At 34.3% G+C, this 16958-nt stretch overlaps 2 protein-coding genes across 5 annotated transcripts; one reads left to right on the forward strand and one right to left on the reverse strand.

Moving 5' to 3' along the window:
* The first annotated feature begins 802 nt into the window (after nucleotides 1-802).
* LOC122568413 lies at nucleotides 803-3747 on the forward strand. Its single transcript, XM_043728113.1, has 8 exons — nucleotides 803-848; nucleotides 943-1166; nucleotides 1414-1847; nucleotides 2040-2143; nucleotides 2279-2384; nucleotides 2474-2577; nucleotides 2659-2811; nucleotides 3109-3747. Exons 3-5 carry the CDS (start codon nucleotides 1799-1801, stop codon nucleotides 2372-2374), a joined length of 249 nt encoding a protein of 82 aa, XP_043584048.1. The 5' UTR covers nucleotides 803-848; nucleotides 943-1166; nucleotides 1414-1798; the 3' UTR covers nucleotides 2375-2384; nucleotides 2474-2577; nucleotides 2659-2811; nucleotides 3109-3747.
* Nucleotides 3543-16955, reverse strand: LOC122568712 (angiopoietin-2). Of its 4 annotated transcripts, none has more exons than XM_043728782.1 (11): nucleotides 16846-16955; nucleotides 15178-16699; nucleotides 8599-8882; nucleotides 7590-8143; nucleotides 7186-7448; nucleotides 6376-6709; nucleotides 5239-5370; nucleotides 4777-4964; nucleotides 4443-4586; nucleotides 4161-4285; nucleotides 3543-4052 (listed from the first exon to the last, which is right to left on the reverse strand). In XM_043728782.1, exons 2-11 carry the CDS (start codon nucleotides 15348-15350, stop codon nucleotides 3958-3960), a joined length of 2292 nt encoding a protein of 763 aa, XP_043584717.1. In that variant the 5' UTR covers nucleotides 15351-16699; nucleotides 16846-16955; the 3' UTR covers nucleotides 3543-3957. The 4 variants fall into 4 exon arrangements, with proteins under 4 accessions (XP_043584717.1, XP_043584718.1, XP_043584721.1 ...); XM_043728783.1 differs by having other exon boundaries at nucleotides 15178-16679; nucleotides 16771-16848; XM_043728786.1 differs by lacking the exons at nucleotides 15178-16699; nucleotides 16846-16955 and adding an exon at nucleotides 14648-15101.
* Nucleotides 16956-16958: the final 3 nt, after the last annotated feature.

A 16958-nucleotide genomic window follows, 5' to 3' on the forward strand; every position in this document is an offset into this window, starting at 1 on the left:
ACTACGCACCAGTCCAGTTTGGATCACCGAAAGCCACCAAGAGAATTTTGGATGATCTAGACTGGACTGCGACGTGGGACGCCGTGGAACACCGTTGGTTCAGTTTGGATCACCAAAAGCCTCCAAGAGAATTTTGGATGATCTAGACTAGCCATAAACCGAAAATACTTGCAGGATTAAAGGTTCCTGCAAATTAGTAAGATTCAGTTTATGGTGGGGCCTTAGGTTTATTGGTGTCTGTCTATTGCTGCTTGGGCCTTGACGGTCAGACAATGAAGTATGTCGCACGGACCGCTTCACGCGACGTAACACAGGGATAGTAATATACAAGTAACAGGAATATTAATATATGGACATAACGACGATTAATGATCAATCCGGTGAATTTTCATCGAAATTTGGTGATGTTTAATTTATCTTAACTAAAACAGCCGTGTATAAACGATTCTATTGTTCTTTTTTCTTTCTTTTTTTTTATTCGAGCATTGGTAGCATTTCATATATACGATTTATATTTAATATTGAATATTAATAAATCTGGGTTCTCTCGCTATTAGTGTTGCGTATTGCTTAAATACGAGTGCGTAGGTTAATATTTATTAGCGTGTCGCATAAAATTTCGGGAATAATAATAATAATAATAGTAATAAAGGAATAATCGTGAAATTAGAGGGAGAAGTAGGCCTGTCCTTGTCGCAAAGTATAGCTCTCTTTGTCTAACAGGAGTTGAGACACCTCCTCGCACATTCTGTACTCCTGTTACTTTCCCGCAGTTCCAACCGAATCCGATAGATGGCAGCATCAAATGTAGACAAGGAGCACACTACTGTGCAGCAAGGACGCTCAAGGTACTATGTAAACTTGATGATAATTTACAAAGTTAATCCAAAAGCAATTTCCGTTAACAATTTGTCGGCTCGTATAATTTGTATATTTACTCAGATGGCGATTATACCGATGACCAAAGTTATATTTAACGGCATCGCTACATACTGGCGCTGATGCCAAAACTACGCAACATTATTTACAATGCATGAAGCAAACCGTGTACACATCTCTGAACTTTTGAACAGTTTCTTCCATTTTTTTCTATGAACGTCTTTATACGATATGCAGCTGGCATTAAAATCAGTCAACGTTATTAAAGTCGTAATAGATTTGGCGAAGTAAATCAAATATTTTCAATTCTTTTTTAAACTTATATATTTAATAAAATGCTCTATTTAGTTCAAATTCCATTAATATTAATCAAACGAATATTAATTTCTAAAGTCGAAAAGAATTATTAAACTTGCCGATTTAGTCAAGCACTTATTTAAAGTTTTTAATTCGTATTTTTACGAAACTTAATGAAATATTCTATTCTATTATTCTATTTACACGTTAATCTACATGCTTCATATCTGTTCGCAGTGACCCAGAATGGACTTCATATAGATAATTCTTCTGTCAAAAGAAGATTGTAGAAAGATTATCAATTGAGAAGTTTATTGGAAAAATATTATTATAAACGAGCAGCTTTATAGTCACCGGGGACAATGTGTCGATTATGTGAACTACGTTTATAGTTCAGATTGACTACCCCGTAGTCGATGGTAAACTATTCTGGTAATTTCGAGTAAACTTAATACGTATAGAAGAGCCAATCAATGTATTGCCCTTCTTACGCTATCGCATCGACATAGTCCTCTAGTTCACTGTCTTTCACGTACTATGTGTCTATAATATGTATACGTGTGTACATATGAATATAGTTCGAAATAAGTATTTAGATACATTCATTATTACTTATTAAAGGATGGAAACAGTGCGATCTTGTGGTTGCAAGAGAATAAGATCTTGCGTTCTCTTCCAAAATTGAACATAAGATTGCGAAAGCCAATCTGAATATTGAATTGTGAGGTTATGTCCCAAAAGTTTGTCTTTTTTTACAAATAAATTTTCTATTATTGTTGTTGTTGTTGTTATGTTATATACTTGGACAATTCATTTTAACCTATTATCATTAATATTTCGTATTCACTTTTATACAAAACTAGATTTTCTAAATCCTTGGGAAATTGGTTACAATCGAAGAACGCGCGCACTCTTGAAAAAGAATACCTTGGGAAGATTCACTCATAGTGGTAGGAGGAGGAAGCAGGTATTTCAAACCCAAATAAAATATATAACAACTAATACATTTATTATTATTATTATAAATTTCTTTTATACATCAATAAAATTTATTAACAGATAAGATAGGAAGATTTAAGAATGAATAATTTAAAAATTCCAGAATGTTGATCCAAAATGCAATGGCTCTAAGAAAAGAAAGCTTCGCTTGGCTTCCTTCGATGGTTTTTCAAAGTCTACTCAATTCGTGCAATTTTAAATTTTGCCAAGTATCCATGCCTAATAATAATAATAATAATAATAATAATAATAATAATAATAATAATAATAGTAATAATAATAATTTTCCAAACGGTAGAACAATGTACCTTAGAGTATGATCCACTGCGAGGAACTTCGATGGATGAATGTTGAATTTGTCGGTGAAAGAATAGTTGGTTAGTTACCTTGTAACTAGCATGGGTAAGTTGGTTTTGTAACAACAACAGTGTGAATCCTTACCATGGTTCACGTACAAAATATTTAATTTAGAAAGCGTTGCAGAGAATATTCTTCCGCTATACTCCAAGGCATCATCTTGTTGATAATGATGATGGTGATAAAAATGAAAATAATAAGAAAGATGATGATAATATCGTTGTAAGGCTCTCGATGCCAGAGAGGGATCTCTTATGATTCTTTATGATACTATGCAAGGTAAGTAAGTAAAAAAAGTTTCTTACAGACGTGGCAAAATGATAGTACTTGAACATCTCTAATATCGTATATTATATTTCTGTACTTGCTCGGCAAATTTAGTTATACAATTATCGTAACGAATTATCATCAGGTACAACAACTTGAGAGAAAGTATTTTATAACATAGGTAGCTAAATAGATAGATAGTTAAAATAGAATATAAGTGAATGTGAATTTTATCTTATTATTATTAGTTACATGATTACTAGACTCTCTTTTTCTATAATTTTTCTTTTTTCCTTTCTTTTTCTGTAGGTACCAATGGGAACATTGCGTGGTTTAAAAGAACATATAACTTCGTAGACAGCATAAATTGTAGAAACAACGAATATTTTATCATCATCATTATCCTCGTTAAGTATAAAGAAATAAATAAATAATTTCCATTGGAAAATTTTTTTCAGGAAATTAGTAGGATTTGCAGATTAAAATCTTGGTCTATAACATAATGTAACGTAACATGATATAATATTATAACAATATAAATGAAAAATATTACGGTAGAAAATTGAATTTTGTTTTTATATTTTTATTTTAAATTACGAGTTGTTTGTATTTCGTATATATGTATATATAGATGATTAACCGCAAGAGGAATCGATGATGTGCGATATATATATATATATAAATCGAATACATGTTATACAGATATATATATATATATGTATAAAATAGAATAAAACACATGATCATAGGGAGTTCGTACTTTATATCGCCCATTCTTCACATATACATATATAATGCGCATATATTTTTAATATCTTCAATTTAAGGAAAATTTACACGAATCGTTTTGTACGTTTTCAATTATTGATCAGAACGGGATCAAAGCAAGTAAGAGACAAAAATGTATTTAATAAAGAAAAATAGAGAACGAGCGTATAATCGGTAAAAGATTGTTTTCTCATTCGACATTTCCAAACATTCTTACACGTGTATATGTATATTTGGTAACTGATAAACGACGTCATCCGTTATCGTACCGAGCATTACGGACGTAGCGCGATTCTTCTAGAAAACATTTTTCTATTATTATTATTATTATTATTATTATTATTGTTATTATTATTAATATTATTATTATTATGATATCGTTATAATCGTCTATATCATTGCTGTTGTTGGTCCTTTTGGTTTAATCATCATCGTGGCACGTTTCAAAGTATAATCCCAACCTCTCCAACGGAACCATACGATACCTTTTATTAAATAACAGAAAGGAAGAATCGTCTTTTGTCGTTAAACGGATAATACGAAACATGAATGGCTGGTAGTACGTGACGACATTATTTTGTAAGCAACCATACCTTGTCGAGCGGTTAAATCCTGAGGATCGTTCAAATAAAGACCGTTCAATCCTCGTCCGCACGATTTCCACCACCATCCGCCTTTTAGCATGGAAGCGCAGTTCAACGATGACCTATCGTTGTCCCTGTGTGAAATGAAATATCGTTTCGAACGAATAGTTGACTCTTATTACGATTAATCTATCCGATATTATCCATTCTTGATTGCTTTTTGCTCTATGCTTTCACATAACCGAAATTCTCATTTCATGCATTCTAACAAATGAAGAAATAACGTGTTACCTGTTGTACGTGGAAAACGGACTATTGTTCGAACCGTACCACGGATCGTTTAATGAGTCACCGGCATTTCCGTCGTAACCGTCAATCTCCAATTTATAATATTCTCCTTCTGAATAGATTTTGAAGTGAGAGTACTGTGCGTACCTAAACGAAAGTACATACATATATAATAATTGTCTGCGCACGGATATACGAATGTTCCGAAACGTTTTATATCTTAAATGTACAGAGAAAATCGTCTTTGAAATCCTTTCCGATCTATTCTACACAGACATTAAAACGTTCGAACTTCGTATCCAAAATCAGTTGCAATTGTAATTTTGATATTTCTTACCTTTTGTTACCTTCGAAATCTTCGAGTTCCACCCGAAGCATGTAATCTTCGTTGTTAGTTAACATGTATATGTTTTCGTTGCCAAGCCAAAACTCTCGAGCAGGATCGCCAAAACCGTTTTTATAATCAGCCCAATCACGATTGAAATTTTCTCTTGGCTCGCCGAAATCGTCTCTTCTTTGGATAACCTAGGAAAAATTGGAAATTCTTCTTCGAATTATGAGATAAAAAAAGTAGGAAGGTCAAATATCTTTTACCAACGAACGCGGTTTTTTATTGCACGCACAGTCATTCTTTTTCTGTAACGACCTAAGAGTATAAGCTATCGATGACTAGATTCTACATTGCAAAATATATTTTTTTGGAAAAAAAAACCCCCGTTCTATCACACCAGTTCTATCTCGATGCATGATGCATACGCGTATATACATATTATAGTATTTGGACGAATCTCTGTTTTACCGTCCAACCTCCTTCGGCGATATCCTGCTCGCAATAAACCTTGAGAAACCAATAGGTTGTTCCACGAATTTGAAGGTAATAGACACCGCTATCTCTCATGCCAGCATTTAACAAATCAACACATGAATAGCCCTGTAACGTTAAACAAGATGTACATGTATTATCGTGTTTGTAAGCATTGATAACATGGAATAACGTTTTCTTTTTCTTGCGTAGATTTTTTTTCACTCGTTACATATTACGTACATAGATTAGTATTTTTCTCTCTTTCTACAATACATTGTTATACATATTTAATTTTTCAATTATACAATCGTATTGTAAAAACTACGTTTCTTTCTTTCGTTTTATTTCTTCTAGAAACATGGTATAGATTTTCAAAATTCCCATAAAGGAAGGATTAATAAAAATTTCACCGACAGAGACTTTTTACGAGCCGTATTCGAATGTTTCAAAGTTGATGGTTGTACATATGAGCGCGTATGAGTGCATATTATAGTGACTGTGTGTTATTTACAGTTTGACGAGACGAGTAATTACGAGCAACTTTAAAATGACCGTTTAAACGAAACATTCAAAATGTTAATTTTCATTTCTGAACATTTCTTTGTGTTATAGCACATACGATATGTACGTGAACGAAGGTGGGCATGTCGTGTATTCTACAAGTGATATAACTATACTGTGTATGCACGATAAAATGCATATGTTTAGGATGATTCCTTCTTTCCCTCCCCAACCCCTCCCCCTCCCCCTCCCTACACAATCCCTCCTCTTCCGTAGGAAATTGCGCCTTCCCTTGTCTACACATTCTTCACATAGAAATACAGCAGCGTTGTTGTTACGTTTACTCTCTCATCTTCTTCTGTTTCATCGCGTTAGTTCGCTTATTAGCTTACAGGGTCTTACAAGGTAATTAAACTATAGAAAACAGAGAGAAGAAGAAAGAAAAAAATATGTTTGCACAAAAGTCATGCAGTATATCGATTATTCCACTTTGGTTGGTTAAAAACCAAAGAAGAAGCGAGAAAAATATAAAATACTATGTAAAAACTGTTTCTAGTTCGTTTAAACGGTGCCGATTACGTTAAGTGACGTTAATTGGTACGGGCTGAGAATGTTTTTCTTGTTTATTACCTTAACATCTTTGTAATTAAGGAATGCATCGGTGGTAAAGGTCGAATTTGCTGGACTTGGTTTGTTTTTGACACTTGGAAATATAACACCACGATTTTTAGACGATGATCGCTGCGAACTCGGGGATAATGGGGGGCCTATTGAAGGACTGGCTGTTGAGTTGGAGAAATTTGTGGAACCAGCTATGTTGCTTGAATTAATGAAATTATTGATCGATACGGCGTTCGACGAGGTCGAGGAAGACATGGACATCGACACAGACGAAACGATGGTAGTCGGATTGACCGGTGAAACGGTTGTTTCAACTGCAATGTCATCAGAGAGTCCAACGTATCTGTGAATCGAAAGAAATTCGTTCTACATGAAACATATTAATTACATAGCAATGTAATAATGGTGTTTCGTTAGTTGAACGTAGTATTATATTGTTGCTACATATACTTTCTACATATTTATTTATTTATTTACCAATAGTCTTTTACATCATCACGTTCTTTCACGCATCGTATACCTATGTATAATAATATATTTGAATATTTACTAACAACAGATGCAATCAACTCGAAATACGATTCTTTCACGTTACATGAAACAAATGATTTCTTTTCATCGAACGGAAGTAAGCAAACAGATGAAGCTAGAAATACGTATGTACATTATCTGTTATTATTGGAGAGAAAAGATTGTTTCTCAAAAAGTGGAATGAAACTGGCAACGTCGTAAATGCGTTCGGTTTCCATATTATTTCGTAACACGGTGTGGTATGATAATAAAAGCAAACGAATAAAATATCAAAGAAGGGAAACTAACCTATTGGAGTCGTATTCGACAAGGCGATCGATCGTGGGATCCAGCAGCAATTCCGCAGGTATTGGACGCTGAGCAAGACTAGCTACGTCGTCCTCCTGCTTTCGAAGTCTATTCTCCACTCCTTCTAAATTTTCGATAATCTTATTCGTTTTCGATCTTAAATCCGCATGAATTTCACTGATCGCTCTTTCTTGTCTTTGCGTTTGTGTAAGTAATTCATCGGATTTTGGCAAGAGATCGTCCACGGAACTTTTCGTGCCAACCTGTCGAAAAAAGTATACATACCATATCTATATGGAATGCCGTCAAGTGGACATGTAAAACGGTGCATGCGGTCATACAACGTGGTTAACACGGCCGGTAAACAGTGTAATTAACCATTTAGCCACATCTTCTCAGCTTACCACGACGTTCCAAACTTCATCCATTTTCTCCGATACAGTCAACATTGGATATATTTGTTCGACGAGTCGATCGATTTTACTCTGCCTCGGTGGTGGCGGCTCGGTGGTTGTCGTTGTTGTTGTAACGTTGAACGCCGGTCGACCGTTCGTACTTCCTCTCACTAATATCGCATCGTGCACGTCACTCATCATGTTGTAAATAGTTCCCAAACGATCGGAAACCAAGTTTACGTGAAACTGTAACTTTCTGTCCATATTGTTGGTTGCTTGCCTTAAATTTTCTATCTCGATCGTAATGTGATTTATTACTTCGTTACTCATCGCTTTAGTGATTTCGATTACGCTCATACTGACTGGCTTTTTTTCGCTGGCTTCGGCGTTTATGTCGTCATTTTGTAACAAGTTATTATCCAATTGATGTTTCAAATCGATCAATTTATTATCTATATCCGATACCTTTTGATCAAGCGACAATAATTTTTCACCAAGAGTGAAATCGGATGATGATGATGATGGATTTTCTCGCTTCTGATGGATTGCTTGTAATTTCGAACCTATTTTGCCAAATAAATGTCAATTTATACGATAAACTTGAACAGCGAATGGCAAACGTAGAAAGAAAAGAAGAAGAAGCATCAGCAAAAAGATAAAAGTATGGAAAAGAGACGAAGAGAACGAAAAAGAGGGGCGGGGGGGGGGGGAGAGAGAGAATACAGGGAAAGCAGGCTTGTATACGTGTGTACACATGTAGGTATATGTATGCATACCTATAAAATACACGTAAATACAATTGTTAAGTAAACGATATAGATAAAAGAGAACCGGCTGTAAATGTAATACAATTCAAACGACAATTTGTAGTTGCGATCGATGTTTGTTCTAACCGATTCGGTCGGTCCAATATTTTTTTTCTTTTTTTTTTTTCTTTCCCCCTTCTTCTATAGATACGTCTGTTAACGAATTTCTGTTTTTACGTATCAGCATTTTATGTAAATACATACATACGTACCGCTTCTGATTTCACTGTCGTTTTTATCATCGCTCCTTTTTGTCGAGTATGCAGATTCAGTTGAAGAAAATTCAATTTGATGAGAATTGAAAAGTTTTAGATCTAAGGTTCGTAGCTTTGTAATAACTGCATCGGTTTTATCGATATTATCATTCACGCGCGAATCCAAAGCTTCCACTCTTCTCATCAAGTGTTCCACCGCTTTGTCCAAATTTTCAATGCGCTGTAATTTTGATTCCAAAGTCGAAACTATAACCTCGAAAACGTTAAAGAGGTATTGCTCTCTGAAAAAAGAAAGTACCGAAAAGTATTACGATCAAAGAATGAAATTCGTTTTTATTTCAATTAAGAAATTTTCATTTCATTCGAGTAATGCGAAAGTAAGAATGTTCATCCATTGATTCGTTGCATCTTAAATCTCTCGATAACTAATAGAAATTTCAAAATATGAACAAATTATCAAATTTGATTAATATTAGTTACTACAAAAAGTTACAAAATTAATTCATCCTCTTTAAATAAATTAAACGATACTGATGATCGATACATCATTGCTATAAATGAGGAAAATGTTGCTCTATCTTATATAAAATGGTATCGGATCTAAGATAAAGCTGAATCTGAAACAACTTGCACAGATGTATCCTTTCTCTCGTTACGATGTAAACTGTAATTTTACGCAATCCATAGGTAGGTCAACAGTCGTACTCTCCATGGTTATTACGGTCCTTTCGAATCTTACAAATCTGTAAACTTTATAGTGTAATGCCTAAATTTGTAGAATTTGTATCCGTGTAAAATATAACGGCATTGTTGTCATTACTTTTACCACATGTACACGACTACTGAACGATAATCAACATACTTAAATAATTAACATGCATATACATTATTAAGAATTACAACATATTTTCGTAAATTTTATCATTTATGCTCTTTTCGTAACGCACACGCGATATTCGTATTCGTATTCGTGTGTGTATTCTCTGGTTTACTATTCGTCGAATAAAAATGTAATTTATAATAATAATCATATATAAATATAGTATTTAACATGCAATGATTATAGAATGTAGAATTATAGTAAAATATATATAGAAAGAAAATTGGCACGATACTATGACTCGAAAATATTTGCTCACTCGCTTTTGCTAAATATACAGATACGATAAATATACCTTGTAAAAAGAATAGGGAAATATCATAATTATTAATTATTCGAACGAGGAGATCTACCTTACCAGTTTCAATGATTTTCAAATATATTATTGTCAGGATCATGATTTTGAACAATTTTCCTACGTATGTTTGGAGCCCTGCTCGGCTGTAGCTTTCGAGATATGTACATATTCGGAAAAAATACCTTTGCTACCTTTTATCTTGGTATCTCGGTTAGCTTATCTTGGTATCTCAGCTTTATGTACCGGGCATGATGATATTACCTATACGTATGCATGCGAATTTGTGACTCTCGCATAGATAAAGCCAAACTTGTACTGTTTCGTATTGGAGGATCGCTGAATAGATGATTCCTCCGCAGTGAAAGTGAACTACGAAAACCGGAGAGTATTTACACCAGTTCACTGGTGGATGAATACTCCGGATGAACGCCAACATATTCTTGGCGACTGAAATAGTGAATTGTTTAAATAATATATTAGTATCTGTTATTTTTTCGCTAATATTTCTTCTAAATATTTCCATGTAAATTACAGTTTACGTTGACGTTGTACACCTGTGCTTAAAATACGGATAAATCGAAATTTTTCTTAAGTAATAATCGATGAACATCTACAATTATTACTGAAATTTCACACATTGCACATAAGAGCAGTCGGCCGAGACCCTGTAGCCTTGTAACTGAAACGCTCGCTCGTTGCAAGTTTGATAGTCTTACGTGCTATAATGAAATTATTCCTACGTAAGAATGAATTAAAAAAAATTAATGACAAGTGATTAATAAGAATTATTAGTAAGGAATATTTTTTAAATCCTATTTAACTGATTTGATATGATGAGACGAAACCTTTCATAATCATAAGGATATAATATAATGAACAGAAGACAATCTGCCATATTTTTATACATTCCTATGCACAGTTGCAAGCGCCACAACAAAGTTTGTGAAGTTGAGTTCTCCCTTTTAATTCTTTACAATTACGATATTACAATCATTAATGCCAGATTCATCGAGGAGAAATAAAACAAAGGATCCTCAAAGGTCACATCCATCGAACCCAGTTGTTAGAAGCAGCGATAGACTTTATGTAAAATTTTTGATCGAGAGACCTTTACAAACACGACGACGACACTGCTGCTGTAGTGCGAAATGCTCGACGTATCGTCGACTGATTGTTTGAAAAAATGGATAGGCAGCTGAGGTTAGTATTGCTTAAATGCGATCGATGGTCGACTATGTCCACTGTCGCAGTTACGATTGGCTGAATGAGAAATAAATATTTATACAAGTGTATGTATTTGCTGCTGCAAAGAGATTTGCTTTTGACTGATTTCTTCACATATAATACTCGAACGTTTCTAACTGAAGAATGAAATTTAAAACGTAATTTTATTGTATTAATTTCTACTTCGTTGCAGCTATTGCCGATTCATCTACAAGTATAGTATGTACGTATGATTACAAATTATAATTATATACAAATTATAATAATAAACAGATCTCGTGTTCCTAAGCCCAAAATCGTTCTCTTTACTTTCCTTCTAATTATCAAATTGTCAGTTTAATATCTTATATTTTACTATTTTCTATACGTAAATGAAGTTGTCTATTATAAAATTCTGTCATCTCAAACGTATCGCGTAATGTTAATCCCTGATATTTCTGTTGTTTCAATTATTATACCGACATCGTTATATAATGTTACCTAAAATAATTATAAGACTTTGTTCTTTCACGAATGCTCCTGTTAAATAAGTCTCAATAAGATATAATTGATACCATAAGCGTAATTATTATAGATATCGGTCCTTCGGTTCATAGAAAACAGAAAATGCCGTTATTCTTTCAAATACAATTGTATCATATAAGGTCCATGACGTTGCAAAAAAAGAAAGAAAGAAAGGTTACAATATAAATATACATGATAGAACGCAGATTTTAATTTAATTTATTAAGCTATAACTGTATGATTGTTTTACTTGATCCACATTTTTAACCAGCTTATAACGAAAATGGGCATGAATATTATCGAAATTACTCTAGTGTAAAGGTACTCCGCAGCGAAACCAACGAACAAAAACTAACAACGACTATTGAAAGGTGGAAGCGGAATTACAACGAGCGCTTACAACGGACGACATTCCACAACTGATAACTTCCGTAAGATTGAAAAAGAAAGGTAACAAATTACGAGACGAATACCATGATGATTCTAGCGGAACGACTGACGGTAGTAGATGTAACACGTGTCCATGTATCCTGACATTTACGAATTTTCTATTACGTCGTTCTGCTACCTTCGTGTTATTCTTGGGTAACAGAAGCAATATTTACTAAGAACTAATATCGATAAAGTTGTTATGCATAAAGGTAAGTAAGCGTGAACGTACATGTAGGAGTGTTGCGAAGATATCATCAAACTTGTAATGATTTTATCTCTCGTCTTTCTTCGCGTTACAATCTATTTACATATTATGTTTATTTTTGGTAGAATCTGACATTGATATATCTGCTTTCCGATTGGTATCGATCGCTTAAGATGGATAATCATGAAGACAGTGCGAAAAACTTACAGTTCTAGAAAACTAGATTTAAGTGATTTTTGAATATGTTTGATTTTCTTGTAAACACTCAACATTCTGAACAACTTTTTCTTATACGTGCAAGATACTCTGTCGGCCATAGTTTCCCAGATATTCCGAGCAAAAAACTATCGATACCATTACAGTGAGTAGTACTGCCTGTAATAATTGTACGTTCGTGCGCTCGTATTAGTTTCCAGCGACCAGATAGAATGACCTAACCGAAACCTGACGCTTATTCTCTGTTTATTGTGTACCATATGATGTATACGAACGAAGGTGGGTCGAGACTGGGATACAGCCTCCGTGGCCCAACTGCACATGGGAGGTTCTAAGAAATGTCTGTCTGTCTTACAATTCAATTAAAGATGAAAATATCATCAACGTATTGAGCTTAGCTTTTTTTAAAACCAGTCGCCACGAGGAGGTCGGCAACACTTACATAAAATAATAACAATCGTTCTATTTCGTAAAATAATATCAATTACAATTTGAGCCGTAAGTTATGACATGACAGGTATTTTTCTTGCAACCTCGAATACGCAATTGTGCATGGAACCTTTAAACTCACCCAAGACTCTTGTTCATAAACAGAAAATACCTGACACATATGCTACTACGGGCGGACAACGGGGTACAAGACAGCATTTTTACGAATATCTCTGAAAACAAAGTCGAGCTGGAGTAATATATATATATATATGTTAAAGTTTCTCAGAATGTTGATTTCTACCATATATTCGAGAATCATTGAAATTGGTAGGGTGAGCTTCTCTATAAATAATTACAAAAATTTTTTTACGCTTGCATATCAAAATATAGGTGTCAACAAGATAACATACAAGCTCGGATTTAATAAACCGATTCTGAAATAAGTCCATATTTCTTTATCGCAAATTAAAAATATCCCGTTTCCGTGTGAAGTTGACAAACCGATTATGCGAAAATCAACAAACGAATCGATTCGAAATTTGGTACTTTATATCGACATAACTACAGTACTTACTTATCTCACAGAGCCTTGATACTGCACGACAACTTTAACTAAAGTTATAAATGATTTATGAAAAATATACTTTTTCGCAACGAGTCCCATTTTACAGATAATTTTATTAACTCACAACTTTCTACTGAAACTTTTTCATGTACAACAAATAGCGTTTAAGGTATAAAACGATATGTGAAGAAAGGTTGTGTTTTTTTTTCGTTTAATCGGTATTTCTTTTATAAAGCATCGGGGGAAAATTGTTTCAAAGCCGCTTTATATAATATGCAAGAATATTTTTACTATCAATTTGTTCCTGAAAAAATATTAATTCGAATGGACTAGAGGAGGAAAACGCTAGTGTATATGCCAACTAATACATTAGAGAGAATATATGGCTTTTCGTATTTGTTGTCTTATACTCGTACATACATATACACGTAAATCTTACGCATGAAAAAGAGAATGATACGCACGCGGAGGGAGTTGTTGAGCTTTTCTCGTTGACTGTTCATACTATTTTAAATATTGTATTATATTATGCAATTTGAGTTTGATTGTCGAAATTGTATTGATCTTACGCGCCAAATGTTATTTGAGCTACACAAAAACCAAACTGATCAACTTATTCAAGTTAATCGAGATTAAAGATTTGTTTTTGAAAAATAAAACGTTGTAGATGCTAAAACAAAACAGTTTTCTAGACAAGATAATCTCGGTGTAGATTCTGACTCCCAGTTTAATTAGACGATTAATTAATTATTAGTTGTGGTGTGCGCAGTGTCGTTAGAAGAATGTGTATCAAATACAAGAATTAACAGACTCGTTATTGTTGACAAGTTCTTAGCGATAAATGAAATGGTAATTAAATAAAAGAAAAGCTAGTTTGGCTAATATGTAATAGGCACGTAAGTGGAAAGCGAGATGAGAGGGCAACCGTGTAATGTAATTTCTAGAAAGAAAGCAAGGTTTACAATCAACGATCCGATAAAATTCATAAAATCCTATTACATAAGTGACAAAATATTCTTTAGCAATTCCGCTACTATTATTAAGAATCAAACACCTTTCGCGTTGTTCTGCGAAGTTACATAAGGGAAAGTCTAGCATGAACCCCAATAGAACGACAACACAAGGCGAGACAACACGACGACGAGGGATTTATAGTTGTATACTGCAGATTGTAGATGTATGCTGTTACACGTTGCACGAATTGAGAGGATGGAAAGAGAAAGCGAAAGAAAAAGGCGAGTATAAACCTGTTTCAGTACAATAACGGAAATTCTTGGTTCAATTTCTTACGATTAAAGTCGTCGGATCAAAGCATTAAATTTAAACCAATTTTATTTGAATCGGCGTTACTTTTCGTTCTAAACAAATAACTCGTTTTCATTTTCCTAATATTAAGTGGCACAAATTTGCTACACAAACGAGCAAATCACAATTAAATTGTACTTGTTTCAGAATAACAAGTTCCAGAAGAATTATTCGATTTTTTTAACTTTTCACCACGCACGAAACACAGGAAAACTGTACGGACTGACTGTCCGTTGGTCAACTACGATTAAGTGAATATGTACACACACACGCTCGCGCGAGCGCGCGAGCGCACACACATACGCGCACACATATGTTATACACTATATGCTATTCACAAACAAGAAATTAAACAAGAAAAAGAAATTAGTCTTCTCGAATGTTTATCATCGATCAATCTATCGAATGAACTTAAGCGATACAATGCCTGTCATCTTACTCTATTCTCAACTTTCGATCTTTACAAAAAAAACAATGTTAATTAATATACTTTACTGTTTTTTATGCCAACTTACCTATTTCGTTGAGAATTGCGGCTAGGTATCGGTATCGTGTTTCCAGTGACGTTGCCTCCATTGTTACTAACGTTACGGGTATTACGTTCATCGGCAGAGGTCCTGGGTAGTCTAGGACTTCCAGCAAACACGATACCCAATAAACATGTGGCAAGTACTACAGCTTCTCTCATGATCGAACAATCGAAGAGAATGAAAGGAATATGAAAGATATGGGAGTGAATGGATATTTAACGGCAATGTCAATGGCGAGGAAGTATAAAAGGGAAAGGAGAAAGAGAAGAAGAAGAAAAGAAATAGAAGAAGCAGAAGAAGAAGAAGAAACAGAAGAGAAAGAAAGAGAGAACGGCAGAAATAAAGAACGGAACGAAGAAAAATACGCGATTTTAAAAATTCACGTACCCACGGCACTCCCGACGAAGATCACTTAATGTTCGATTAGTTGTTCGCATGCAAGTTCTTCTTCTTCTTCTTTTTAAGCCGAACATCCATTCATTCTCAACGCTTATATATATATATATATATATATGTACAAAGCAATAAGTAAATTCACCAACGATAATGTTTCTGAGCTGAAGACATATACGCGAGAATGTAAATGTTCTTTTCGACTGGAACAAAATCAATTTGATCGAAGCACAAATCACGAAACACTCGACAAAGAAAACACAACTATTACAAGTTACGACAAACACGAAAAGATTTTTCTTTCGCTATTACCAATTTTAAATTGTTTCATAACAATTCGTTATCATAACGAACGTTCAGAGTAATCACAGCTGAGTTTATTCCCGATCCTCTTCGATATAACACTTTGATCACACCGTATACGCACCAAGGATAAGATGAAATGACAAAACTTAAGCGAATCCTATACTTTTCTCATTTTTCTCTTTGTAGCAAAATCATTACTTGTTCTGTTGGTTTCGCTCTACTTTTAATATTCGTTCGCCTTGATCGAACTATACACGACCGCTGTCATTACGATCATTGACATTCCCTTGATGAAGACACACAGACACACAGACACACAGACACACACACACACACACACACACGGTAAATGAGTAATTAGTATAATCAATATCTCATTTCTGTACACTGACGGATACAGATTTTCCGAGAGAAGCGGACGAAAAAGTTAAATAAACGTATTAAAAATGAAACAAAATGTATATATCGATGTGCGCGGTATACTATGTCTCTTAGAAGCGACTTAAAAAAGAAAGACAAAAGACCGTGTCAAATTGTTGTATTTATATGTGCGCAACTGTTCCACAGGCAAAATCAGAACCATTATTTAGTTCTTTTGAATCTCGATGATTACGCGCACTTCGCACCGAATGTTGTGTATGACACCTGTTCCGTTTTCTTCCAAGTTCGATGATCTATCCGTTCTTCTGTTCTTCTTAGATATATAAGTTCGATATGAATTGAAACATGGACAAACGTCTATGTCATATACGATTGTGCATCACCCTTCCTTATTCTTATATTTTTCACTTTATTGTTCGTACGTCTCCTGAAATAACGAGCAAAATACACAACAGTAATACGCAATTATGCGCACCGTATTTTAAATTCGATACAAACAACCAGACTGCCGACACCATAAAGCACCAACAAGTTCCCGATCGCCGCTGAATAGTAAGAGTTACTTTCACGTACATACGTGTCCGCTTTGAAAGAGTGCTTGTACCTCTCCCCACTGATCTACCGACCATTCTGTGGTCTTTTTCCGTCCTTTCCCTCTGTAAGGCTATGATCCGATCTGAAACGGT

Source organism: Bombus pyrosoma, linkage group LG6 (assembly GCF_014825855.1).
Source record: "Bombus pyrosoma isolate SC7728 linkage group LG6, ASM1482585v1, whole genome shotgun sequence".
NCBI classification, from domain to species: domain Eukaryota; kingdom Metazoa; phylum Arthropoda; class Insecta; order Hymenoptera; family Apidae; genus Bombus; species Bombus pyrosoma.